The sequence below is a fragment of the Jaculus jaculus genome, chromosome 15, assembly GCF_020740685.1.
Source record: "Jaculus jaculus isolate mJacJac1 chromosome 15, mJacJac1.mat.Y.cur, whole genome shotgun sequence".
NCBI classification, from domain to species: domain Eukaryota; kingdom Metazoa; phylum Chordata; class Mammalia; order Rodentia; family Dipodidae; genus Jaculus; species Jaculus jaculus.
Window position 1 is genome coordinate 27176915 of NC_059116.1, and position 27339 is coordinate 27204253.

General features: G+C 41.2%; 1 protein-coding gene across 1 annotated transcript in view; it reads left to right on the forward strand.

The window, feature by feature from the left end:
- Positions 1–27339, forward strand: part of Taf4b (TATA-box binding protein associated factor 4b) — a 138683-nt gene that overhangs the window by 36947 nt on the left and 74397 nt on the right. Inside the window, exons 4-8 of the mRNA XM_045135387.1 lie at positions 6721–6885; positions 6968–7090; positions 13546–13635; positions 15969–16586; positions 26501–26618. Of these exons, the coding sequence (XP_044991322.1) occupies positions 6721–6885; positions 6968–7090; positions 13546–13635; positions 15969–16586; positions 26501–26618 (1114 nt within the window). The remainder of the gene's footprint in view (positions 1–6720; positions 6886–6967; positions 7091–13545; positions 13636–15968; positions 16587–26500; positions 26619–27339) is intronic.

The following is a 27339-nucleotide window of genomic DNA, read 5'->3' on the forward strand; positions in this document are numbered from 1 at the left end:
CACTAATCTGTTCATCTGCCCCCTTAAATCCTCCCCTCTCCTCCATCCCTTATTGCCCTTTTCTAGCTTACTGGCCTCTGCTACTGATACTTACTCCAGCTTACATACAAGTCTACACATTTGTCGCTAGGATCCACATATGAGAGAGAACATGTGACTTTTGGTTTTCTTGGCCTGGGTTACCTCATTTAGTGGAATCCTTTCCAGATCCATCCATTTCCCTGAAATTTTTATAATTTCATTTTTCTTTACTGCTGAAGAGAACTCCATTGTGTAAATTTACCAAATCTTCATTATCTAGTCATTGGTTGAGGAACACTTAGGCTGATTTCATTTCCTAGTTACTGTAAATAGAGTGATGATAAACATGGTTGAGCAAGTATCTCTAAAGTAGTAAGATGAGTCCTTAGGATATATGCCTAGGAGTGCAATAGCTGGGTCATATGGTAAATCTATTTTTAGTTGTCTTAGGGCAAGTGCCTTAACTGCTAAGCCATTTCTCCGGCCCTAGTCTTAGGAACCTCCGCAGTGATTCTCACAATGGCTGTGCCAGTTTAGATTCCCACTAACAGTGAAGAAGGGTTCTGCTTTTCTGCATCCTTGCCAGCATTTATTGTTATTTATTTTCTTGATGATAGCCATTCTGACAAGAGTGAGATGGAATCTTAGTTTTAATTTGCATTTCCCTGATGGCAAGGATATAGAATATATTTTCAGATGTTTATAAGCCATCTGTATTCTTCTAAGAACTCTCTATTTCCATAGCCCATTTTTTTAATAGAGGTATTTGATTTCTTATTTAGTTTTCTGAGTTTTTTTGTATATCCTAGATATTAATCCTCTGTCAGAGGTATAGCTGGCAAAGATTTTCTCCCATTCTATAGGTTGCCTATTTGCTCTATTCACAGCATCCTTTGATATACAAAAGCTTTTTAAACATTTTATTTTTATTTATTTGACAGAAAGAGGGAGAAAAAGAGGAGGAGAGAGACAAAAAAGAGGGAATGGGCATGCTCCAGCCACTGCAAACGAACTCCAGACATGTGGCTTATGTGGGTCATGGGGAATTGAACCTGGGTCCTTTGGCTTTGTAGACAAACATCTTAACTGCTAAACCATCCCTCCAGCCCTCTAAAAGCTTTTAGTGTTTCATGAAGTCCCAGTGGTTTATTAGTGGTTTATTATTTTCTGAGCCACTGGAGTTATATTCAGAAAGTCTTTACATATGCTAATATGTTGGAGGGTTTCCCATACTTTTTCCTGTAGTAGTTTCAGAGTTTCAGGTCTGATATTAAGGTCTTTGACCCATTTGGACTTGATTCTTATGCATCTAGAGAGATAAGGATCTATTTTCATCCTTCTATATATAGATATCCAATTTTTCTAGCACCGTTTGTTTAAAAGGCTCTTTTCTCCAATAAATATTTTTGTTGAAAATCAGATAGCTATTGTTGCCCAGATTTACATCTGGGCCCTGTGTTCTGTTCCATCGATGTACAGATCTGCCTTTGTGCCAGTACTATGCTGCTTTTGTTACTATGGCTCCGGAATGTAGCTTAAAATCAGGTAGGATGATACCACCAGCCTGATTTTGTTTTTCAAGGTAGGGTCTCACTCTGGTCCAGTTTGGAAGCCTGTGTCGTCTTTTGGTTAGGTCATTGAGGCCATTGATAATTGAATTATCATTGAAAGATATGTTTTCAGGGCTGGAGAGGTGGCTTAGCAGTTAAGCGCTTGCCTGTGAAGCCTAAGGACCCTGGTTCAAGGCTTGTTTCCCCAGGACCCACGTTAGCCAGATACACAAGGGGGAGCACACATCTGGAGTTTCTTTGCAGTGGCTGGAGGCCGTGGCGCTCCCATTCTCTCCCTCCCCCCCCCCCTCTCTCTGCCTCTTTCTCTCTCTGTCTGTCACTTTCAAATAAATAAAAATAAACAAACAAAAAAATATGTATTCATTCTCACCATTCTTCTTGTTTTGTAGTACTTCCTGCTTTCCTTTTACTTTCTTGTATTAACTGTTATTTGAGTATGGTGTATTTTTTCCTGTTTCCTCATGTGTGTGCTTTCCTTTCTCTTCAGCATGGAGGATTTTTTCAAATATTTTCTGTAAATCTGACAGTACTGGTCATATATTCCGTTAGCCTCTTTTTGATGTATTTATAATTTTTGGTGGAATTGTATTGTCTTAATTTTTTTGTGTTTTTTATATTACAATTTTTGCATCTTGGTTCATTTTTATGCTTGGGTTTTCTTATTACCTACACTATTCTTAGATATATAAATCTGATGTTATATATCTTCAGGGTAGAATTTAAGGTACCAGATGTGGCTCCCAAATGACCCCCAGAGCACTAGCAGAAGTGACCCTAGGTGTTGGGTTTGCTTGCTATGCAAGTGTTTTAGTAAGCTGAGTGGTACAAAATACAGACAAATTCTACAATTCAACTAAACAATATACACATTAAGTCAAAACCAGCTTGGAGTATTTATGTAAGATTGGGTATTAAAACAAATAGATCATCTAACAAAGTCAAAGTCTCTAAGTGTTTGTGTTGCCCCACACCCATAATCCTGTCAAGTGGGAGGCTAAGATTTCTGGTCTATAAAGGGTTCCACCTCAGCTTGGGTCTGAGTGAGACCCTGCCCCCATGAATGACAGAAGAAGACAAAGGCACTATAAGTCAGGAAGCAACAAAGGACAACCCCAATATATAGCTTATTTAAGCACGGCAGAGCCGATGATCGATCATATCTAACACAACCTTTCCTGACATGGCAGGTGTCATTAGCACTCCCCATGCAGGTGTGCATACCAGGCATTTTGGCAGGCGTTGACCTGGTTTAAGTAGCCCTGTTACCTTTTGCAATGGCCTTGGCCTCAGCTATGTATCATATCCACTTGGGTCCCTCTGTTTTTCTTTCAAATTTTTATTTTTTATTATTGATAAGTTCCATAATTATAATTATAGACAATACACTATGGTAATTCCCTCCTCAAATATGTGTTAAGTTTTGAGAGTACGTATCTTCTTATTAACAGTTACCAGTTTATGTTTAAAATGGCTTACAGTATGTCTTATTCTAGTAAATATGATACAAGAAATAGTTTTAAATCTTTGTGCTCAATGTTAAACTATATAGACCCCGTTGTTTGGCAAGAACACAAGTGTGTAAATAATTTGATTCAGAAGTAGTATTTGTAATTGAGTATGGTAAAACCTAATGTGATTGCTCTTTCAGACGGGGATAGAAAGTGACCCTTGCTTAAGTGCAGTTTGAGCTGTTAAATTACACATAGCTGATTTTCACACAGATTCATCTCACACATAATCCAGCCTTTTACTCTCATGTCCGTAAGACATGCTGAGTCAGTGCAATGTGGTCTTACAAAGAATAGAAGTACTGGGCTGTGGGAATGGCCTCATGGGTAGAGTGCTTTCCAGGCAGGCGTGAGGGTCTGAGTGTGAACCCCAGCCCCCGTGCAAAGCCAGGTGTGGCGGGACGTGCCTGGAGTCCCAGTGCTGCGGTGGTGGGAGCAGAGGAGCCAGCTGGTCTAGCCGAACGGTTGATCTCTAGGTTCAGTGAGAGATGTTGTCATGAAGTACGTGGCATAGTAACTGAAGAAGACACCCAATGTTGACCTCTGGCCCGACATGTACAAACACAGACATGCTCACTCACACAAAAACTAAAAACCACATTTGATAATGTTATTACAAAACGAAGAATAGAAATTCCCATCGGCTAGTCTAGATTGTTGAGCCTAAGGCAGACTTATGATTGAGTTTAAGAGGATCTGTAGCAGTTAACCTTTTCACTGCTGGGACGAAACTCCTCCAGAAGCAGGTGATGGAAGGGACGGGCTTATTTACGTCTTGTAGTGTCCAGAGGAAGCTGGCAGGGGAAGCGCAGCAGGAGCAGAGGGCCGAGCATCACATCCCTGCTGCTTCGGGGGGAAGTAGGGCGAGCGAGCGTGGGCTAGCAGGGGGGCCGCGCTGTTCACGGCCAGTCCCTAGCGCTGTGCCTCCGCCAGCAAGGCCCTGCCACCCAAAGGCTGTGCCAGCTAGCGGTTTAGTGTGAGGCTGAATTGCAAACACATGAGGCTGTAGGGGAAGTTTTATATTGAAACCACCACAGGGTCCATTCAGTACTGTAGTGGGAAAGGTTAGGTACTTCGCAGTGACTCCTAAAATTTAAATTTGAAATGTGTGATTATCTGATGAAGTGCGGTAGTGGCTACATTTAAAAGCATTGTGAAAGACAAGTTTCTGTTAGGGTGTTGGTTGGGTTTCCATAACAGTAACATAACTCAGATAAGCCAGCCTAACAAGAGGAAAGGGTTATTTGGTCTCAGTTTCAGTTTTAGTGCATGATGTATTGGCCCTGCTGCTCTTTGGCCTATTGACGCTTCCTGTATCATGCGATTGGGTGGTGAAGGAGAGCCGTTCACTTTGTAGCAGGAAACAAGCAAGGAAGAAGGTTCCTCAAACTGTGTTCCCCTCATGACCCAGTTCAACTAGGTTCTGCTTCTCCAAGGTTCCATCATCTCCCAGTAGTGCCATGGGCCGGCTCACAAGCTTTTATAATACGGGCTTGCACAACTATTAATTACATGGAGAAAGGATCAAACACTGGCAAGGACTTTAAGATGTCATGAGTACTTCCCCTGTTCACAATAGTAGGACACTTCTACTGAGCTCACATTTCATTGGAACAAGGGGACTAACACTGCTCTGAGGAACTCCTCTCAGCATGCTTTGAAGGCTTGTCATAAACACTAGCAAAAATTTGAGATTACATGTTCTTAAATTCAGTGTTACAAAGATTTTTATGGCCACTTAAGATACATCTCTAAGGAGTCTTTTTCAAAAATTATTATTTATTTTACTGAGAGAGAGAGAGAATGGGTGTGATGGGCATGTTAGGACCTTCAGCTGCTGCAAACAAACGCCAGATGCATGCGCCACCTTGTGCATCTGGTTTATGTGGGTCCTGGGTAATTGAACCTGGGTCCTTTGACTTTGCAGGCAAGTGTCTTAACCGCTCAGCCATCACTCCAGCCCTTTAAGGAGTCTTTGACAGAGGAGACAGGATTTCAGTTTTGCTTTGCACTCACTTTGTAACTGAGGCTGGCTTTGAGATCCTAATCTTCCTACCTCTATCTCCCAGGTCCTGGGATTAAAAGTATGCCACTACACCCAGTTCTCAAGAGTTTCCTTTACTGTTACTGGCCTAAAAGTTTACTTAAAAAATCTCTAGTAGGGTTCAGGAGAAACTTTACATACCTTTAATGCAAGCACTGGGAGGCTGAGATAGGGAGGATCACTTTGAGTTCGAGGTCACCCCTGAGACTACATAGTAAATTCTAGGTCAGCCTGGGCTAGAGTGAGACCCTACCTCTATAAACCACCAAAAAAAAAAAAAAAAAAAAAAATAATAATAATAATAATAATTTCTGTCATGATTAAGTATTTGTATGAAAATTGAATATTATTTTCTTTCTGTACCCCTCACCCATCTTTAAAAAAATTTTTTCCATCTTTTTCTTGTGTAAGATGTAATATTTTTGTTGCGTTATCTCAATGTAGTTTTTAGTTTATTATAGGTAGCTTGTGATTTCTTGTGTTAAACGTTTTGCTCTGTAGGTGGTGCTACATTCACACCTTACTCTAGAAAGCTGTAGAGCCAGATGGAATTCTTTTCAGTCTGAGAATAAACTCTCCCTCCTTTGTAACGCCCATGCTTATTTTAATGGTTTACTTAAAACCAGCATATCGGCTGGAGAGATGACTTAGCTGTTAAGGGACATTCCTGTAAAGCCTAAGGACCCAGGTTTGATTCTCCAGGTCCCATGTAAGCCAGATGCACATGGCAGTACATGCATCTGGAGTTAGTTTGCAGTGGTTAGAGGCCCTGGTGTGCCCATTCTTCCCCTCCCTCCCTCCCTCCGTCTCAAATAATAAAAATCAAATCTTTTAAATCAGTATATCTGATTGTAAGATCATCTCAAGATAGCTTTGCTTTCTGCTTAAGAAAAAGCAGGGAAGTGTAGAACAAGGTTTTTTGGTTTTCATGCAGGCTTACTTTTACAAATACATTTTCAAAGACTCATTAATAACATCTTAAGGAGTTAGTGTACAACACTGTTTTTCATAGACCATCATGAATACTGAGTCTCACTCTTATGCAACACTTTTCCCACAGGCCTCCATGAATAGTAAGTCTTGTTTTTATATAACACTATTTTTCACAGACCATTCTAGACAGTGAGCCTCATATTCATCTTTGTTTTGTACATACAGGAATTTTGCAGAGGATTAGCTAATTTGGTGATATGCAGATTTTTAGTAGGTAGCAATGGAAAGTCGAGTGGTGGTGAGAATGAACACCAGTTGTGCTAGAATGCAGAGTTGTTCCCTTCCATTGCCTCAGGTTATTACAGCATCACGTTAAGAACAAAAGATGTAGCTTTTTTTGGATGTGCTGGCACACGCCTTTAATCCCAGTACTCAGGGAGGCTGGGGTAGGAGGATCGCTGTGAGTTCAAGGCCAGCCTGAGACTGCAGAGTGAATTCCAGGTCAGCCTGAGCTAGAGGGAGACCCTACCTTGGAAAAAAAAAAAGATGTCAAAATTCATTTTTAGTGTTAGAATTGTGAAATGAGTTGCCCACTATTGTACTGCAGTAATACATATCTAAATATATGGGGATTTTATTTCAGTCTGTGGCTGTGCCAACCAATGTCATCACGGTTGCTCCTACAAAGCTGCTGAACACTGTCACCACACTGAAGCCGTCAAGTTTGGGAGCATCCTCCACCCCCTCAAATGTGCCCAGTCTCAAAGCAGAGACCTCGGTGGTGGCTTCTCAGGCTAATCTTTCTCCGGTAAACTCTCAATTGCACTTGATGTACAATTCCTTATTAACTTCTCGATCCTACTTACTAACACTTTATTTTTCCATGTTAGGCAACACTGGAAAATGTAAAGAAATGCAAAAACTTCCTTTCAATGTTAATAAAACTGGCATGTAGTGGATCACAGTCTCCAGAAATGGGGCAGAATGTGAAGAAGCTGGTGGAGCAACTTTTGGTAAGTTAATTTATAAATTTTGCAAGCTCTATCAAAATCATGGAACATGTTTTAAGTGGGAAACTATTTGTAATGAAGCTTTAAAAAATATATTTTTATTTATTTATTTGTAAAAAGAGAGAGAGAATAAATAAACATAGGCATGCTAGGGCCTCTTGCCACTGAAAATGATCTCCATATTCATGTGCCACTTCATGTATCTGGCTTTATGTGGGTACTGGGGAATCGAACCCAGGCCAGAAGGCTTTGCAAAAAAAGCACCTTTAATTGCTGAGTCATCTCCCCAGCCCTTAAGTTTTATTTGGGAGATAGGAAGAGGTAGATAGAAAGAGAGAGAATGGGTACATCAGGATCTCCAGCTACTGCAAACAAACTTCAGATGCATGTGCCACCTGATGCTTCTGGCTTACATGGGCCCTGGGGAATTGAACCTGAGTCTTTTGGCGTTGCATTCCAGTACTTTAACTGTTAAGCCATTTCTCCAGCCCCCCCCCACCCGCCCTTAAGTTTATTTTAGATATATCTCTTGAAAGCTTTGCAAAGTGTATATATCATAAATTCCTTATTATCCTGGATTTTTTTCCAATCATATATGTCTAAGGTATACATGATATTTTGTGTACCAGTCTTATCTTCCTTGTTCTAAGCAGGGCCTAGGAAATTGTTACTCGAATTACAAAATGCCCCCAAACCAAAGCATTAACTAGTAATTCAATCTGATTGTCGTATGTGAAAACAGTGTGCTTTGAGACCCGTGCAGGTTAACTAACCTTCTCAGTGTCCTTATCTACAAGATGGGAAAGGTGAACATGGTAATTTCTGCTGCTTCTAAAGAGCTAAGATGCTGCCTAAGCTGCCAACTTAAATGCTTGGTTTCTTTTATTTTCTTTAAGAAAATATTTTACAGAGGATAAAGGGAGATGTTAGCAATATTTTGGGTGATGTACTTAAGACATCCTGAGAACATGACAAGTGGAATGTGGTAATAGTTTGAATTCTCTGCTGATTTATATTTTTTTTCATATGAAAATGCTTTTTCCTAGTGGCAAACACATATATTTCACATATTGTCCAGGGGAAATTAACATACTTTATAAATATTAAATGAAGTTTCTTACTACTTTTTTTTTTTTTTTCCACTTTTCAAGGTAGGGTCTCACTCTGGTCCAGGCTGACCTGGAATTCACTATGTAGTCTCAGAGTAGCCTCGAACTCTTGGCGATCATCCTACCTCTGCCTCCCAGGTGCTGGGATTAAAGGCGTGCACCACCACGCCCGGCTTTTACTACTTTTTAAAAACATGTACCTTTCAAATAGAATATAGTTGAAATAGCTAGCTTTCCATTTAGGAAGCTGTTTTTGTTTAGATACCGTTTCTATAATCGCAGTACTCTAGAGACTTGGGCAAGAGGATTTTGAATTCCAGGTTAGCTTGGGTGGCATAGCAGGTCAAGGCCAGCCTTAGCTATATTGAGAAATTAAAAGAACAACAAACACAGGGCTAGGAATGCTGCTCAGGTGCATAGCACTTGCTTAAGGCCCTGAGTTTGAGTCTCAGCTCTGAGGAAAACAACATAACAAACAAAATAAGAAAGGGGCCCCTCCCACCCCAAAAAGAAGTTAGAAGTTGGGAAGACTATTAGACACCTGTAACCCCAGCACTTGGGAAGCTGAGGTGGGGTGGTCGTGAGTTAGAAGCTAAGCAGAGCTACATAGCAAGAGCCCGTCTCAAGAAACAAGAAGACAAAAAAGTAAAACCAAGAAATTAGAAAGAAGAAACTTGCTAATAAATCATATGAACAGGTTTTCAATCAGACCTTGAGTATCTTTTTGCTTTTGCCCTTCCCTTTACAAGATGTGCTAGGTTCAGAGGATGTGGTATGGTAGAGATGCCCCCAACTCAGGCTTCTCATGCTTGTCTGCCTGAGAATTCTCTATATGACCTCAGGTGTAAAGTAGGTGTACAGACAAACGTCTATTGAAAATCAGGAAGGTTTAGTTATCTTAAAACCATTCTTGGTATACATTCTTGCCACTTATTAAAGATGAAAGCAAACGTGCATATTAATGAAATGGATGTGTTGATTTATTTTTACATAAAAATTAAGTGTTGACCAAATAATTGATACTGTGGAATATAGAGCATTTTTAGGTTTTTATTTTAATTTAATTTTTTGGCTTTTCAAGGTAGGGTCTCACTGTAGCCCAGGCTGACCTGGAATTCACTCTGCAGTCTCAGGGTGGCCTCGAACTCATAACAATGCTTCTACCTCTGCCTCCTGAATGCTGGGATTAAAGGCATGCATTACCATGTCAGGCTGGCTTTTAATTTTTTTTGTTGTTGTTCATTTTTTATTTGTTTACTTGAGAGCGTCAGACAGAGAGAGAAAGGCAGAGAGAAAGAGAGAGAGAGAGAGAATGGGCGCGCAGGGCCTCCAGCCACTGCAAATGAACTCCAGATGTGTGTGCCCCCCTTGTACATCTGGCTAACGTGGGTCCTGGGGAGTTGAGCCTTGAACCAGGGTCCTTAGGCTTCACAGGCAAGCGCTTAACCGCTAAACCATCTCTCCAGCCCCTAGCTTTTAATTTTTAAAAAGACATTTAAAAAAATTTTTTTTTCCAGGTAAGGTCTTACTGTAGCCCAGGCTGACCTGGGATTCACTGTGTCTCAGGGTGGTCTTGAAATCACTGCAGTCCTCCTACCTCTGCCCTCCAAGTGCTGGGATTAAAGGCATGTGCCACCACACCCAGCCTTTAGTTTTTTTTTGTTCTTGTTTTGTTTTGGTTTTTGAGGTAGGGCCTCATTCTAGTCCAGGCTGACCTGGAATTCACTATGAAATCTCAGGGTGGCCTTGAACTCATGGTCATCCTCCTACCCCTGCCTCCTGAGTGCTGGGATTAAAGGCCTTTATAATTTTTGGGAACTGATTAATACTTTGATTTTATAATCACCAATGTTGAGAACACCATGTTGCATAAATATGGAGCAGATAATATAGTATGTTTAGAACCATTTCATAAATTGTTAGAAATTCTGTCCTAGTACCAAACTAAAATTGTTTTAACAATTTTTTATGACACTGAAGTCAGTAGCTCTAACATAAAACTTTTATTAAATCAAATACTGTAAAAAAAAAAATCCAAAGGTATCCTACTTTGATACTTAACATACTGGGGAATGATGGTAAGAAAATATCAAAAGTTGGTGTTTCTTATAATGAATCCATTATGTTTTTGTAAGACCAGTAAGGACATAACTTACAACAGTCCAGAATGGAGCTAAGGTATTTTTAGGCCGTGTTGATACAATGGCCTGCATATGCAAAGTGTGCATGGTGTGTATTCAGAAGTAAAGTTGCTGTGAGACTGCACAATGTAGCCCCTGTGAATGCTGCCAGAAACACTTAAGAGCCATCAGTTGTTGGTGGTTGTACATTCAGAAACCTTTGATTGTTGTCAAATTTTTCACAATCTCCACATTGTTACGTGACCCCATAGGGATTGCAACACACACCCTCCTAGACAGAAAGATATGATTAAACTGAACATATATTTCATAAAAGATTTTAAGTTTCTCTCTCTCTCTCCTTCTGCCTGTTACTCTCAAATAAATAAATAAATTTTTAAAAAGCCAAAAAGAAAGAAAGAAAGAAAGAGAGATAGAGAAAGAAAGAAGGGCTGGAGAGATGGCTTAGCATTTAAGCACTTGCCTGTGAAGCCTGAAGACCCCAGTTTGAGGCTCTATTTCCCAGGACCCACGTAAGCCAGATACACAGGGGTCGCATGTGACTGGAGTTCATTTGCAGTGGCTGGAGGCCCTGGTGCACCCATTCTCTCTCTCTCTCTCTCTCTCTCTCTGTCGCTCTCAAATAAATAAATAAAAATAAACAAGCCCAAAAAATTGCTTTCTTTTTTTTAAAAAGATGAGATCTCATGTCATCCAGGCTGCTGGTAAACTCTGTGTGGCTGAGGATGAGCATTTGTCTTTCTGTATCTTCTCACTGCACCTCTGTACCCAGCTTTTGAAGCTCTAAATAGAAAAGATTTGTGTGAGTTTTGTGGACAGATTGCAACAGTTATGAATCTATCAAATATTCTTTATAGCTTAAGCTCCATTTATCCCAAGGCAGTAAGCAGCAGTTCTCATACATTTTGGTGTCAGGATACTTCTGTGTTCTTAAAATCAGGGGTCCCTCAGGTATTTTATTTTTGTGTAGGGTGGAATTAAAACCCAAGAATTTAAAAACTTACTTATATAAAATAACAAATCCATTTTTATCATAAATAGCGTTTTAAGGAAAACAATAGTTTCTAAAACAAATTTGAGTGAGAAATGGTATTGCTTTATATTTTGTAAGTTGTTTTGGTGTCTGAGTTAATGAAAGGTATTGGATTTTTTGTCATTGTTGTTTGCCTGCTTCCGTGTTTAATCTGTTTTGTGACGTGGTGTTAAAGAGCTTAGAGTCCATCGTCCCAGAAGATAAGCTGTTGTGCAGAAGGATGCCTATAGTGAGCATCCTTCACTTTCTCCAGATCACTGGGTTTTCTCTAGAGGGTTGCGTGATCTTTTGCTGTGGATGGGTCGTTCAAGTGTTCCAGTCTTTAAGCTGAATAAACATAGTTGCTTTGACATTCCTTCAGGGGCGGGACGGGCATGGGAAAACTCAGGCAGTTCCACTGGTGACTTAAACACAGTGCTGTTCCTTGAACAGTTTTCTGTGATCTGCAGCAGAAAGGCTTTATGTTGGTTCCTGCTTTGTTTACAGTTTTAAAAATTATTTTTACTTATATATTTATTTGAGAGAGAGAGGAAAAGAAAGAGAGAGAGAGAGAGAGAGAGAGAGAGAATGGGCACTCTAGGGCCTCTAGCCAGTGTACACTCCAGATGCATGCACCACCATGTGCATCTGGCTTATGTGGGTCCTGGGGGACTTAAACCTGGGTTTTTGGACTTAATGGGCAAGTGCCTCAACTGCCAAGCAATCTCTCCAGCCCTTGTTTACAGTTTTAAAAAGATATATGCACTGAATACTTAATAAAATAATAAAATTGCTTTAAGGATATTTTAAAGTGAAACTGACTGTCTAACTACAAGTACATAGCAGTGTATATTACAGTATAACTCTTTTACTGCCATTGACTTCTGGCCAGTACAGTGGAAAAGCCCACTCCACTTCACAAATGTTAAGGATTAACATGGAAATAATTTAGGCTCACAGATCCCTGAAATGCTTAGAGTATAAAATAAGTAAGCCAGGCATGGTGGTGGCTCATGCGTTTAGTCCCAGCACTCAGGAGGCAGAGGTATGAGGATCTCTGTGAGTTCAAGGCCACCCTGAGACTACATAGTGAATTCCAGGTCAGCCTGAGCTACAGTGAAACCCTACTTTGGGGAAAAAAATTAAAAAATAAGGGTCCTTTATCTTTTGGAACTGATAGTATGAATTTGCCATAGCATTCTAAAGATACAATCAGCTTTATTAAGGTAATTTAAAATTCAAAACAAAACAATGAACTTCAAAGCCCTCAAACCAAATAACTTTTCCCTATCTAAGAAATTTTGGACTTCTGTGTCTTTGCTTGGTAATTGTTCTCCAGACGTTATAATACTGTAAGATTATTCACCAGCCATCCCTTTTCTCATTTGCTTACTGGAATCCTCTTCCCCCCTCACTCCCAAAGTATCATCCTCTTGTTGTATTGTTTGGGACTGAGCATTATTATTTAAATGTTCACCTGTTTCTCTGGTAATGTTTTTAAAAGTGCTTTCTTATAAAGGGGATTTTACCACTGTTGAAATGCTTGTCTGCTATCAGGGATTGCTGTACTTTGCCTTTTTATTTGTTAATTTAATAATGTTTAAAAATAGTTCTTCTTTTATTTATTTGAGACAGAGATAATGAGTGTGCCAAGACCTCCTGCCATTGCCAACACACTTCAGATTTCTGTATCACATTTGCGCATATGGCTTTACATGGGTACTGGGGAACTAAACCCATGGCCATCAGGCTCTGCACGCAAGTACCTTGAGCTGCTGGTCCAACTTAGCTTAATCATTTTTTTTAAATTATTTATTTATTTATTTGAGAGCGACAGACCCAGAGAGAAAGACAGATAGAGGGAGAGAGAGAGAATGGGCGCGCCAGGGCTTCCAGCCTCTGCAAACGAACTCCAGACGCGTGCGCCCCCTTGTGCATCTGGCTAACGTGGGACCTGGGGAACCGAGCCTCGAACCGGGATCCTTAGGCTTCACAGGCAAGCGCTTAACCGCTAAGCCATCTCTCCAGCCCAGCTTAATCATTTTTAAGAGACAGTGGTCTCACTGCTGTCCAGGCTGGCCTTTGCGATGCTGTGCCCTAGCCTCCTTGAGTAGCTAGCACTTGTGCCACCATAGCTAGCTTTGTGTCTCAAAAGATGTGTAGACCTCAAAGTGTTTGCCTTTTCCGTTTCCTTAGGATGCAAAGATCGACGCAGAAGAATTTACTAAGAAACTGTATGTTGAGCTCAAGTCTGCACCTCAGCCTCACCTCGTTCCTTTTCTTAAGGTACAATTATGTTGCTTTCCGGAGATTGTTTGGGTTAAATGTTTTTAAACTCTGGATATTTCTGTGTGGCTGAATTCATTGTGGAGTTTTCTTTTGTACTCAATGAATGCATGATGAGGGAGGAGGAAGACAGCTAGTGAGCATCTGTGGTGTGACAGATGGTCTTGTTCGGCCTGTCATCGTAATAAATAACTATTGCAATATTTTTTAAAGAGTAACAGTGGAATTTGGCTCACAGTTTTAGAGGCTCCAGTTCATGACTGGTAGGTCTGTGGATTTGACTCTGTTACCATGTTTATCTCATGGCTTGGAAGTGAAATAGAGACAGAGAAAGCGCACAGTCCTGTAATCTCCTACTGGGACATGCCCCAATGCCCAGAGACTAGCGCGTGGGGCTCCATTGCTCACTGTTTCTACTACTTTTCTATAGTGCCACGCTGGGACACACCCCAGTACCCAGAGACTAGTGTTTGGGGCTCCATTTGTTAGTGTTTCTGCTGAGTATTTTTATAGTGCTGCACTGTGATACAGCGTCCAACCAACAGCAGCCGATGGGAGGAAAGGTTTTCTTGTGGCTTACAGTCTCCAGGGGAAGCTTCATGAGGGCAGGGAAGGCATGGCATGAGTCGAGGTGGAGTGTCACCTCTGCCACAGCAGGTGGACAGCAGCAGCGGGAGAGTGAACTGAATTATGGCAAGAGAAGCTGGCCGTAACAGCCCTAAGCCGGTGTCCAGCAACACACCTCCCCCAGCAAGCCTCCCCCTCCTGACTTGCCATTAGCTAGGGACCAAGCGTTCAGAACTGATGGTTGTGTTTATCTGATTTAAACCACCAAACTTTTGCTCAGACTCACTTGTCTAGATTTATGCTGATATTTCTTTCTCTGTAATGCTACCCTTAGTTACCAAGTGTTGCCATGCAAGATTTGAATTCTGTAACTGTTCATGAGGGCCATTTTTCTTTTCCTGGAGCTTTTTTTCATGTTTGTTTATTTATTTGACTGAGAACAAGGGGGGAGAGAAAGAGAGAGAGAGAGAATGGGCATGCCAGGACTTCCAGCCGTTGCAAATGAACTCCAGACACATGTGCCCCCTTGAGCATCTTGCTTACGTGGGTACTGGAGAATCAAACCAGGATCCTTTAGCTTTGCAGGCAAGCACCTTAACCACTAAGCCATATCTCCAGCCTATTCCTGGAGCTTTGATCCTCATCCTAGAGAACTTTTTCACAGTTAAACGTTACATAGGTACGAAGGATTGATTTGACATTTTAGCTCAATCCTGGATATAATCAAGCGTAATTCAAATGCACGTTTACATTGTCTCTTTAAGTCTTACTACTTTAATATGAGCTTCCAGTTGTTTTTCTGAGAACCTCTTTTTGGATTACTATTTTAAATGGGTTTAAATAATGTTTCATGTATTTCCAGAGCTGTTTGCTTTTGCCCTTAAATTTTGGAAAAGATTATGAGGGATTTTCTTTTTGCTTTCCTTATTTAGTATATATATTTGAAAATTTCCACAAATAAGAACATTTTTCATATACTTAAGATTTAGATGTGTGTGTGTGTGTATATATATATATATGTGTGTGTATATATATGTAGATATACATACTCACACGGTATATAATAAAGGAAGAGGAATAATAGTTTTGTCTTCTGAGTTCTTGATTATTTAATACCTTATTGTCTTATGTTTAAGTGTATAACAAAGATATTTTTATCAGCAGCCCATGGAGGTAACATCTGTTGTTCTGTGTTGGTTTAAAAATGAAACCCTAATAAAGTAAAATAAAATTTAAATTTAAAAAACCTCAGGGATGAAAAGATATAATCTACTAGATGTTAATTTTTTAACTACCTTTGCTCTTTCAGCATTATACAAAGATAAATACTGACCTAAAATAAGGCAGAAAGTATGCTCACTCAGTTAAAGAAATTGTTTCAGATTTTAAAATTCGCTTTGTATTATTTTTGATATAGAGTGCATCCATCGTTTGAAAGTTATTTAACAACCTAGATTCTGTGTGCTTTAAATAAACATACTAAAGTAATTCATGATCTATTTATAAGGCTTAGATGATAATGTTTTATTTTACCAAACTGATCACTGACATATCCAAAATGAGTTTCATACCGAGATAGGGTAATTTCTTATTGAAAAGGGCTTAAATTGGTTGTATCCTGGGTACTGGTGGGACAGTATAAAGGATACTAGGTTTTCTCTCCTGAAACACATTTGCTTTGTACTTGGTAAGATAAGAAGTACAAGTTTGTTTTCCTGGTGAGTTATTTAGCTCTCAGTGTTTTCTTTTCCTTCTTACGTTTCTAGAAAAGCGTGTTTGCCTTAAGACAACTACTTCCCAATTCCCAGAGCTTCATTGAGCAGTGTGTTCAGGAAACCTCCAGTCAGGTGGTCCTGGCCACCTGTACCACAACAGCAGCTGCGTCTCCTGTGGTAACAAGTACAGTTTCCTCAGTCCAGCCGGAAAAGCCCATCCTTGTGTCTGGAGCACCACCACCCACGACCGTGTCCTTGCAGACTCTGAACACACTTGCTGGTCCAGGCGGAGCGAAGCCTGGCGTGGTGACACTACACACTGTGGGCCCAGCTGCGATCGCAGGAGGAACAACCTCTGGGGCTGTTCTGCTTCAGACTTCCAAACCACTCGTGACTTCCGTACCAAATACGGTGACGGCCGTCCCGCTGCAGCCCGAGAAGCCAGTTGTGTCTGGGGCGGCAGTCACGCTGGCTCTCCCACCGGTGGCGTTTGGAGAAACTTCAACCGCAGCTCTGTGTCTCGCACCCGTGAAATCCGTTGTGACTTCGGCTGGCACCACAGCTGACAAGCCTGCTGTTGGTCCTCCAGTCCAGATCACGCTTGCTCAGCCAGGCCCCCTCCTTCCCCAGACAGCTGGCATGCCACAGGCAGTTAAAGTCAAGCAACTAGTAAGTCATGTGTCATTTCTTCTCAGGTACATATTTGGAAATTTTCAAACACTCAGGAAACGGAGGCAGGCGTGGTAGCTTTTAATTCTGGCACTCAAGAGGCTGAGGTAGGATTGTCTTGATTTTGAAGCTAGCCTGGGCTACAGAGTGGGGCTCCCTGAATAGTAACAGCAAAACTCCCCACACCAGGAAACTGGCAAGACTCAATATACTTTTCCAGATTTGACGAACTTCAATTGTTTTTGCCTCATATGCTTTGTGTCTTTCAAGACACGTACACAAACTTGAGTATAATTTTTGTTAAAAGTCGTTTGAGAGTTGGCTAAGGAAGCTGTAATTGTCTACTCTAAAGTACTATGTGTTTTTTTTGTTGTTGTTAAAAAACATATTTGGGGGCTGGAGAGATGGCTTAGCGGTTAAGTGCAAGCCTGTGAAGCCTAAGGACCCTGGTTCGAGGCTCGGTTCCCCAGGTCCCACGTTAGCCAGATGCACAAGGAGGCGCACATGTCTGGATTTCGTTTGCAGTGGCTGGAGGCCCTGGCATGCCCATTCCCTCTCTCCATCTGCCTCTTTCTGTCTGTCACTCTCAAATAAATAAATCAATAAACAAATAAATAAATAAAACATATTTGGGGGCTGGAGAGATGCCTTAGTGGTTAAGCACTTGCCCACGAAGCCTAAGGACCCTAGATTCCCCAGGTCCCACGTTAGCCAGGTGCACAAGGGGGTGCACACGTCTGGAGTTTGTTTGCAGTGGCTGGAGGCCCTGGCGCACCCCTTCTCTCTCTCTCTCTCTCTCTCTGCCTCTTTCTCTGTTGTTCTCAAATAAATAAATAAATGCCAAAAAAATTAATTAAAAAACCATATTTGGGGGCTGGAGAGATAGCTCAGTGGTTAAAGGCATTTGATTGCAAAACCTGAAACCTGGGTTTGATTTCCCGGTGCCTATGTTAAGCCACATGCACAGAGTGGCGCATGCATCTGGAGTACACACTTGCAGTGGCGGGAAGCCCTGGCCTACCAATATTCACTCACTCACTTTCTCTTTTTTTTCTCTGTGCCCCTTTCTCAGTCTGTCTCTCATATATAATTAAAAATATTTAAAAGAAGCTGTACTCATTTTATATGTATTGCCATGCCAGGTTCCCTTGTGCTGCTACAAACACTAGAGGCTTGTGCCATTTTTTGCATCGAATTGACGAGGGTGGCTAGGGAATTGAACCTGTGCTGACCAAAGCACCCCTAACGACCGAGCCATCTTCCCAGGCCTTTGTTTTCTTTTCTTTTTAATTTTTTTGTTTCTGTGTGTGTTGTTTGGGATTGAACCCAGGGCCATGGGCATGCTAGGCAAGCATTCTCCCACCGAGCCAGCTCCCCAAGCCTTCCTCTTTTCAGGGTTTGTTGTTTTTGTTTTATTTTGACATAGGGTCTGAGTTGCTCAGGATGGCCTTAAAGTCACTCTGTAGCCCAGACTGGCCTTGAATTTGACATCCTCCCACCTCACCCTTCTGAGTACTGGGCTTATCTCTTAAAGGAGTGAATGGTCTTTAAAGTCTTTCTTTTCCTTATTTATTTTATATTTATTTATTTATTTATGGTTTTTCAGTGTAGGGTCACACTCCAGCCCAGGCTGACATGGAATTCACTCTGTAATGCCAGGGTGGCCTCAAACTCACGGCGATCCTCCTACCTCTGCCTCCTGAGTGCTGGGATTCAATGTGTGTGCCACCACGCCCGGCTTTTTAAATTCTTTTAAGCTTATTTGGGTAGGGGGCAGGTTTGTGCCAGGGCCTCATGTCACTGCAGACTTAACACCAAATGCATGTGCCACTCTCTGCATGCGGCCTTACGTGAGTGCTAGCAATTCAGCCCAGGCTAGCAGCTTTGCATGCAAGTGCTTGTAACTACTGAGCCGTCGCCTCAGCACCAAGGGTGATTTTTTAATATAAGCAAAACATATTGTCACATAGGGATGTTAATACTGGTAAAATATTTTCTAGTTGTCCTTTAAATTTATTTTAAATTTATTTTTTTATTATTTATTTGGGAGAAAGAGGGAGAAGGGGCACACCAGGGCCTCTAGCCACTGCAAACAAACTCCAGACGCATGCGCCCCCTTGTGCATCTGGCTTATGTGGGTCCTGGAGAATTGAACTGGGATCCTTTGGCTTTGTAGGCAAATGCCTTAACTGCTAAACCACTAAGCCATCTTTCCAGCTCCAGCCCTAAACTTTTTAATGCTATTTTTTTTTTTTTCTGATCTTGTTTCTAATGAGATGACTTGTATTCAGCAATCATACCTGTTTTTCTTCTTTTAATCTAGACAGTTTTCCAGCTTTTGTGATTTGTCATTACATTATAATATTTTAAGTACCCAGGTTAGTTATTTTATAGACTGTGTCCTTATCTTGTTTGCTGAAGATTAGATTTCAATGAAATGTTTTGAGAAGGGCTTTTTACATGGGAAATACTTTGACTTTTTTTTTTCTGTGGTCTTTCAAGGTAGACTCTCCCTCTGGTCCAGTCTAACCTGGAATTCATTATGTAGTCTCTGGGTGGCCTTGGACTTACGGCGATCCTCCTACCGCTGCCTCCCGAGTGCTGGTATTAAAGGCGTGCTTCATCACGCCCGGAGACTTTTTTTTTTTTTTTTAAATCAATACTGCCGACTGAAATTACAGTATTGAGCTTAATGGTCAAGTCCTCTACCACTGGGATATGTCTTTTTATCTTTTTATTTTATTAGTCTAGTTTGAGGCTGGGTTTCACTCGGTTGCCAGCCCAGCCTTGAACATGCAGCACTGTCTCTGTTTTCTGAATAACTAGGGTTACAGGCCTGTGCCATCAGTCATGGCTCATTTCTGTGATGTATATGTTTGTGTGTCTTTGAGTGTCTTTCTTAGTTGCTCTCCGCCATATTTTTTTGAGACAGGATTTGTCACTGAGCCTGGAGCTCGCTCACTTGGCTAGACTAGCTAGCCAGCAGGCCTCGGGGCATCTTTGTGCCCTAGCACTAGTTACGAGTGCATGCCACCTCGCCCTGCACCTTACATGCGTTTTAGGAGTCCGAACTCGGGTCTTTGTGCTCACCCAGGAAGCACATTATAGTCTAACACATCTCCTCAGCACTTTTTTTTTGTTAGTAGTTGAAAAACTGAAGTCATAAGTAACATTGCATTTCTTTCCCTGCACTTGGTAAGTTAAAGAGATTCTTGGATGAAAAAGAAAACTGTAGTTGTTTATTGATTAGTTGGTTAGAATTTTTCTACTTTTGTCAGGGAAAAAAATTTATCAGAAGACTATAAAGGATTCTCACCCATGGGGAAATACTACATGGTGAATTAATTTAAAGTTCTTAGCAAAGCACAGTGTTCTGCATTTTAGTGATTGCTGTTCTGTTCGTGTTACATGAGGTGTTTTAAATCTCATTAGTGTGTTTCTTTATTGTGCGTGTGGTTTTCAGCCTTGCTTGTGTGATGAGGTTTGGACATAGAGCCAGAGGGGAAGATCTGGTGGCCAGGATGGGAGAGTGGTCAACCTTTGGCTAGCTGGAGCAAGAGTCATTTCTTGAGCACGCTTTCTGTCTGTTCGCACTCTAGGTGTTTTCAAGTGAAGTTGTGTACCCGGTGGGCAGAGTTCCCAGGGTACCTGAACATAAGCTGACAGAGGAAGCACTTTTATATATTTTATTTTTTGAGTATTTTATCTATTTGCAGGCATAGAAAAAGGGACAGGGAATGGGCCTAGCAGGGCCAGCTGCCACTGCAAATGAACTCCAGATGTACGCAGCACCCTGAGCAACTGGCATTTTGTGGATGCTGGGGAATTGAATCCAAGACTACAGGTGTTGGTAGCAAGCACCTTTAACTGTTGAGCCATTTCCTCAGCCCAGGGGAAGCACTTTTAAAAGCACTGGTTGATAAGCACTGTTCTGGGCAGTGAGGGTTGGGAGCCTGAACGTGAGAGGAACTGCCACAAGGAAAAGTCATCTCTGATCCTTCTGATCCTTGTCAATGCTAATCTTTTTGACCATGATATTTTGTTACCTACATGCAATTCTGAAAGCATATCATTACTGTGCTATGGATTTTAATTTTAATTTTTTATTTTTTTGGTTTTTTGAGGTAGGATTTCACTCTAGCCCAGGCTGACCTAGAATCCACTCTGTAGTCTCCAGGTAACCTCCAACTCACGACATTCTCCTACCTGTGCCTTCTGAGTGCTGGGTTTAAAGGTGTGTGCTGCCACACCTGGCTAAAATAATTTTGTGATATAGAAAAAGCTGGGTGAAGGAAAACTAAGAATCTAGAAATTCCAAGTGACCCGCCTGTCGAGTCAGCCAGTGATGAAGAGCGGCCTGCTCCCGTGCTTGCTGTCAGCTTGTGTTGCTTCTGTTCTGGTTCCAGGCGCATAAGCCAAGCGTGGCAGTGCACGCCTGTGCGCAGCACAACGCTCCAGAGGTAGCTACCGGATCTAAAGTTCGAGGTCATCCTCCACTAAGTAGCAAGTTTGAGGCTACCCTCAGCAGCATGAGCTCCTGTTTTTTTTTTTTTTTAGACTGTGTGTGTGCATGTGTGCACGTGTGTACGTGTGTATGCCCCGTGGACAGTAATGTGGAGGCTAAAGTAGAATATCAGGTCTCACCTTTCTTGATTGTTCTGCTTTACTTCCTTAAGATGGAGTCTTTTGTTGAACTTTCATTGAACTTGGAGCTGTTTCCAGTCAAGACCAGCTGACCAATGAGCCCTGGTGATTGCTCCAGTCTCTGACCTACAGAACTGGGGTAACAGGCATGTGGACATGCCCAGTCTCTTTTTTTAAACATGGGTTTTGAGGATTAAACTCAAGGCCCTCTCAGGTTTTCATGCTTGCCTAGCAAGTGCTCATACCTGCTGAGCCATTTCCCTAGCACAGAGATCCTATCTTAATAAAAATAAAAAAGAAAAAAAAGCAAAGAATATGAAATAATTCTGCTTTCTTGTTTGCTTTCTAGCAAACAGAAATGACATTAGTCTTCCCTACCTTCATAAAATGGCAAGGGACCCAGTAGCTAGATGATGAAGATAGACTGAGTTAATTCACCCTATATCATTTTACCTGGACCAAAATCAGCACAGACTGTCCATGCTAATTTCACAGGGAGGATGGGCATCCTTTCAAATCACTAATCAGAAAATTAGTATTTTAACTTAGATTTAAAAAATTTAATTTGAAGTGTGAAAGTAATTATAGGATATCTTCAGTGAGTCCTTTATAAACCATAGTTTATTTTAATGTTAGGTGTTGCAGTCTGGTTCACATTGTTGGCAGAAAATCACCTGACCAAGAGCAGCTTGTGGGGCAAAAAAGGTTTATCTTGGCTTATAGACTCAAGGGGAAGCTCCATGATGGCAGGGGAAAACGATGACATGAGCAGAGGGTGGACATCACCCCCTGGCCAACAGGAGAGTGTGCCAAACACTGGCATGGGGACACTGGCTATAACACTCATAAGCATGCACCCAACAATACACTCCCTCCCGGAAGTGTTAATTCCCAAATCTCCATCAGCTGTGCACCTAGCATTCAGAACACCCAAGTTTAGGGGTGACACCTGAATCAAACCAGCACGCTAGGTCAAAGTGAGGAAATAAAACTAGAAGAGAAGAAAGCATTCTATGTATGCTAGATGAAATACGGCAGGTGGTCATTGAAAACAGTCTTTCCACACTGCACCACACCCGTGGTCACGTAACTCACGTGCTGTGAAGAGCGGGCTGAGTGCCCGTCACACTCTTGGAGTTGTTTTTTTTTTTTTTAATTTTTTAATATATACAACTTAAAACTCTTTGAATGGCTACTAAACCTTCCAAGTAGAGGTAGCAGTTAATTTAATAATTGTATATTTTGTTTCCTTTTGAGGCAGAGTCTTATGTTAGCTCAGAATGGCCTCAAACTCACTCTGTAGCTCAGGCTGGCCTGGAACTCAGGAGAGAGAGTTGACATGCCAGGGCCTCCAGTCACTTCAGGCCCATGCGTCCCCTTGTGTGCATGTGTGACATTGCACGCTTGTGTCCTTGCATCTGGTTCCATGGGACCTGGAGATTCGAACATGAGTTCTTAGGCTTCACAGGCAAGTGCCTTAATCGCTTAGCCATCTCTCCATCCCTAGCATTTATTTCTTACTGTTTTTTTTTTTAATTATAGTAATTTTGGAGTTTCTTGTCCTTTGTATAAGATATTTAAACTTTGTACTTACAAGATGTAGGAAAAATCCTTCCAAGCTACCATTACAGGGTTTAGATTTCATATTATTTTATGAACTAAGTTACGTTTACACATTTTTATATATCTACTACCACATTAAGAAATTAGTTGTCACTTTAGGCAGATGTAGGAGGATCACTATGAGTTCAAGGCCACCCTCAGGCTACGTATTGAATTCCAGGTCAGCCTGAGCTAGAGGGAGAGACTTCCTCGATAAACAAAAAAAAAAGGAAGACATTAGATGTTGCTTTATGCTGTCTTTTCTTTCACTTGCTATCTTTTTGAGAATTTATTTATTTGTTAAATATATATATTTTATTGGCAACTTCTATACTTACAGACAACAAACGATGGTATTTCCCTCCCCTCCCCCACCTTCCCCTTCATAACTCTGTCTCTGTCCCATCCCCTCCCTCTCTCCATTAGTCTCTCTTTTAATTTCATGTCATTATCTTTTTCTCCTATTATGAAGGTCTTGTGTGGATATCACTAGGCACTGTGAGGTCTTGGGTATCGAGGCCATATTCTGTTCCGACAGTTGTAAGTAAGGAGCGGTACCCTTCCTTTGGCTCTTACGTTCTTTCTGCCACCTCTTTCACAATGGACCCTTCACTTGTTACCTTTCTTTTCCTCATTGGTTGTTACAATATTAGAGAGGAGGATTAAACTGGAATTGTTCATAGTTTCTTCTTTTAAGTTTTTTTTTTTTTTTTTTTTGCTTGTATTATGTATTCAGACACTTGAAATGTGAGCTTACTCAGTAGTGGGGATTGTATCAAAGAATTCAGTTCTTATAAATGTTTTAAAAATATTTAATTTAATTTATTTATTTGAAAGAGAAAGAGGCAGATAGAGAATGAGCGTGCCAGCGTCTCCAGCTGCTGCAGACAGACTTCAGACGCATGTGCCTTTGGGTTACTCGCATACTGGGGAATGGAACCTGGGTCATTAGGCTTCTTAAGAAGTGCCTTAGCCACTGGGCTGTCTCTAGCTCTAAATGTTCAATCTCATTGGCTTTCTGTTACTTGTGGTATAGTAATTACTGTTTGATATTGTACTCTCAAACTAACTGCTAAACATTTTACCTTTAGGTTGCCTCTTTGTTTGTTTGTTTAAAAGTTAATGAAAGAGAGTTGGTAAACTGTATCATGGGTAGAATCTTTCTGACAACCTAATACTTGAAAGCTTTCTTTTGAATATTTGTGAAAAAGCACTTTTACTTACTTGAGAGACAGATAAAATATTTTAGCTGGATGTGGTGATACATGCCTGTAATCTAAGCTCTGGGGCTCTGGAGGCAGTAAGATCTTGAGACTTGGGGTAGCTGGAGGTAGTAACAAACACAAAAAATAGGTTTTATTATGAAAACTTGAAGCAACCAAATTGTATAATGAACACCCATAAACCAGTCATTGACATAGCATTTTACCTCATCTTTTAAAAAAAAGTACTACTTTTTCTGTTATCAAAGAAGGATGTCAATTGAATTGTTCCAGTTTATATCTTTTCTCTAGGGGAGCTCTGTTATCAATGGATGATAACAATGGAATTATTCCACTGATAGTTCTCTAAGGACATTCGGTTTTTGTAGGATTACTTAGGAGGATATTTTGTTTCTTGTTACTCTTTTGTTAGCAGTACACAGTTGAGTTATTAACTTTAATTACAAACAATTAAAGCGTCATAAATTGTGCTTGTATAATTCTGCTCTGAAGCCTGTCTCCTGGCCAGATCGTGACTCCTTGCAGTGGCTATCTAGATGTTTAGGGACTTCTGAAGAGCCCGCTATCAGTAGCAGCCCAAATACATGGTGGCTATTGTTTCTTTGATGTGAAAATACAGGCTTTCTGCTACTCTGTCTTTTCTTTTTCTTTGAAGCTAAAGAGAGTAGACCTGTGATTAATTTCTCTTTATCCTATACCATGACTAGATTTCTGTGACTGCACATAAAGTCTTTATCTTTTAGAGGTATGTTTTAGAATGCTCATGAATAAAGATATACCTGGGTTTGGTTTACAGTATTTGGGGGATTAGCAGGAAAGAGATGAGATGTAATTGAAATGTGTTTGTGCAAAATTAATCATTGTTTAATCGAGCTAGATGATTTCATTTTGCTCTATACTTTTCTATATTTTTGAAATTTTGCATAAATTAAAAAAGATCTATATGATGGCTTTTAAAATTCAAATTATTTTCTAGAAAATATATGTGAGATAGTCATGTCTTTCACTTTTGAGCAAGATAACTTGTCTCTCTGTTGTGTTTGGTACCTGTATGCCTGTTTATGTGTGCTGTCAGTATGGGTTTTTGTGGGGGTGCATGCTTATGTGTGGGTGTACACGTAGGCCAGAGGTTGATGCTAGGAATTGTCACCAGTTGCTCTCCACCTCATTAAGAAAAAAATTCTTGTTTATTTTTATTTATTGATTTATTTGAGAGCAACAGACAGAGAAAGAGGCACACACAGAGAGAGAATGGGTGCACCAGGGCCTCCAGCAACTGTAAATGAACTCCAGATGCATGCACCACCTTGTGCATCTGGCTTACATGGGTCCTGGGGAATCTAGCATCGAACCAAGTCTTTAGGCTTCACAAGCAAGCGCTTAACTGCTAAGCTATGTCTCCACCCTTTACCTCAGTTGTTTTAGAAAGGTTTCTCACAGAACCTAGAGCTCACCAATGTAGCTAGAAGAACTAGTGAGTAACCTTTAGGATCTGCCTCTCTCTTCCTCTGCAGCGCTGAGATTAAAGGTGCATGCCATCACACTCAGCATTTCACATAGGTTCTAGGGATTTGAACTCAGGTCCTCATGTTTGGATGGCAGGCACTTTACCCACTGAGCCATCTCCCAATCCCAAGATAATTTTGCCAGGTACAAATGTAAAGTTGAGTGTCATGTTATATACCCATAAACTCAGATGTGGGAGCCTGAAAGAGGAGGCTCCTCATAAATTAGAGGCCAGCATGAACCACATAGTGAGACCCTGTCTCAGGAAAATCAACACAAACGTTAAATTTTAACTAGGCATTCTTGTGCTACATCAATGTGTATTTACAATTAGGTCAGTATACGCTGTTAAAAATGGCCAGCTCGGGGCTGGAGAGATGGCTTAGCAGTTAAGCACTTGCTTGTGAAGCCTAAGGACCCCGGTTCGAGGCTCGGTTCCCCAGGTCCCACGTTAGCCAGATGCACAAGGGGGCGCATGCGTCTGGAGTTCGTTTGCAGAGGCTGGAAGCCCTGGCGCGCCCATTCTCTCTCTCTCCCTCTATCTGTCTTTCTCTCTGTGTCTGACGCTCTCAAATAAATAAATAAATAAAAATAAAAAAAAAAGGCCAGCTCATGGGCTGGGCACGGAGGGGATGGATCAGTGATGAAAGGCACTTGGCTGTGAAAGCTCATGGGCTGGGCACGGAGGGGATGGGTCAGCGATGAAAGGCACTTGCTTGCTGGGCCTGCTGGCCGGGGTTCAGTTCCCTAGTTACCTGCACACATAAAGCTGGGTATACAAAGTGGTGCAAGAGTTCAAGGTGCGTTTTTAGTGCCAAGAGACCCCAACACATGCGCGCACAAGCACACAAATACAATTTTTTCAAATTTGTGAAAGCTCCTGTCCATTTTTAAATAGGGTTCCTTGAGTGACTATCACGATGCTTCTCAATGTTTCAGGTAGTCCAGCAGCCTTCGGGAGGAATTGCCAAACAAGTCAACACCATTTCTCCTTCCTCAGCATTGACTCTTCAGAAATCTGTGCTGAAGATGCCAGGGAACGCCGTCGTACCTACTCGTAAGTTCTCTGTGCCCATGCGGGCCAATCTCTGCTCCATCACAGTGGGTCTACAGCATGCTGCACTTTTGCACAACTTAGTTGTTTCATTACAAGAAGAGGGATTACTCTTTTAAGTTGGCTCCTAAGGCCGGGCGTGGTGGCGCACACCTTTAATCCCAGCACTCGGGAGGCAGAGGTAGGAGGATTGCTGAGTGTTCAAGGCCACCCTGAGACTACATAGTGAACTCAGGTCAGTCTGGGCTGGAGCGAAACCCTACCTCAAGAAATCAAAAACAAAAACAAAAAGTTGGCTGCTATGACAAGACTGAAACAATGATAACATTCTTTGTACTTAAATACTTTTAGGAACATATGTTGTTCTGAAATAAAGGAAACAACCTCTCACAGTATTGTATAATTAGCTAGAACAGTCTAGTAGTAAGTACGCTTTCTTTTAACTTTAAAAAATATAGCATAGAGCCGGGCATGGTGGCACATGCCTTTTGTTCCAGCACTCAAGAGGCAGAGGTAGGAGGATCGCCATGAGTTCGAGGCCACCCTGAGACTACGTAGTGAATTTCAGGTCAGCCTTGGCTAGAGTAAAACCCTACCTCAAAACAAAACAAAACAAAACAAAACAAAACAAAACAAAACAAAACATATGTATGTATGTATGTATGTATATAGATAGATAGATAGATAGATAGCATAGCTTTATTTATTAAATTATTTTTGCCAC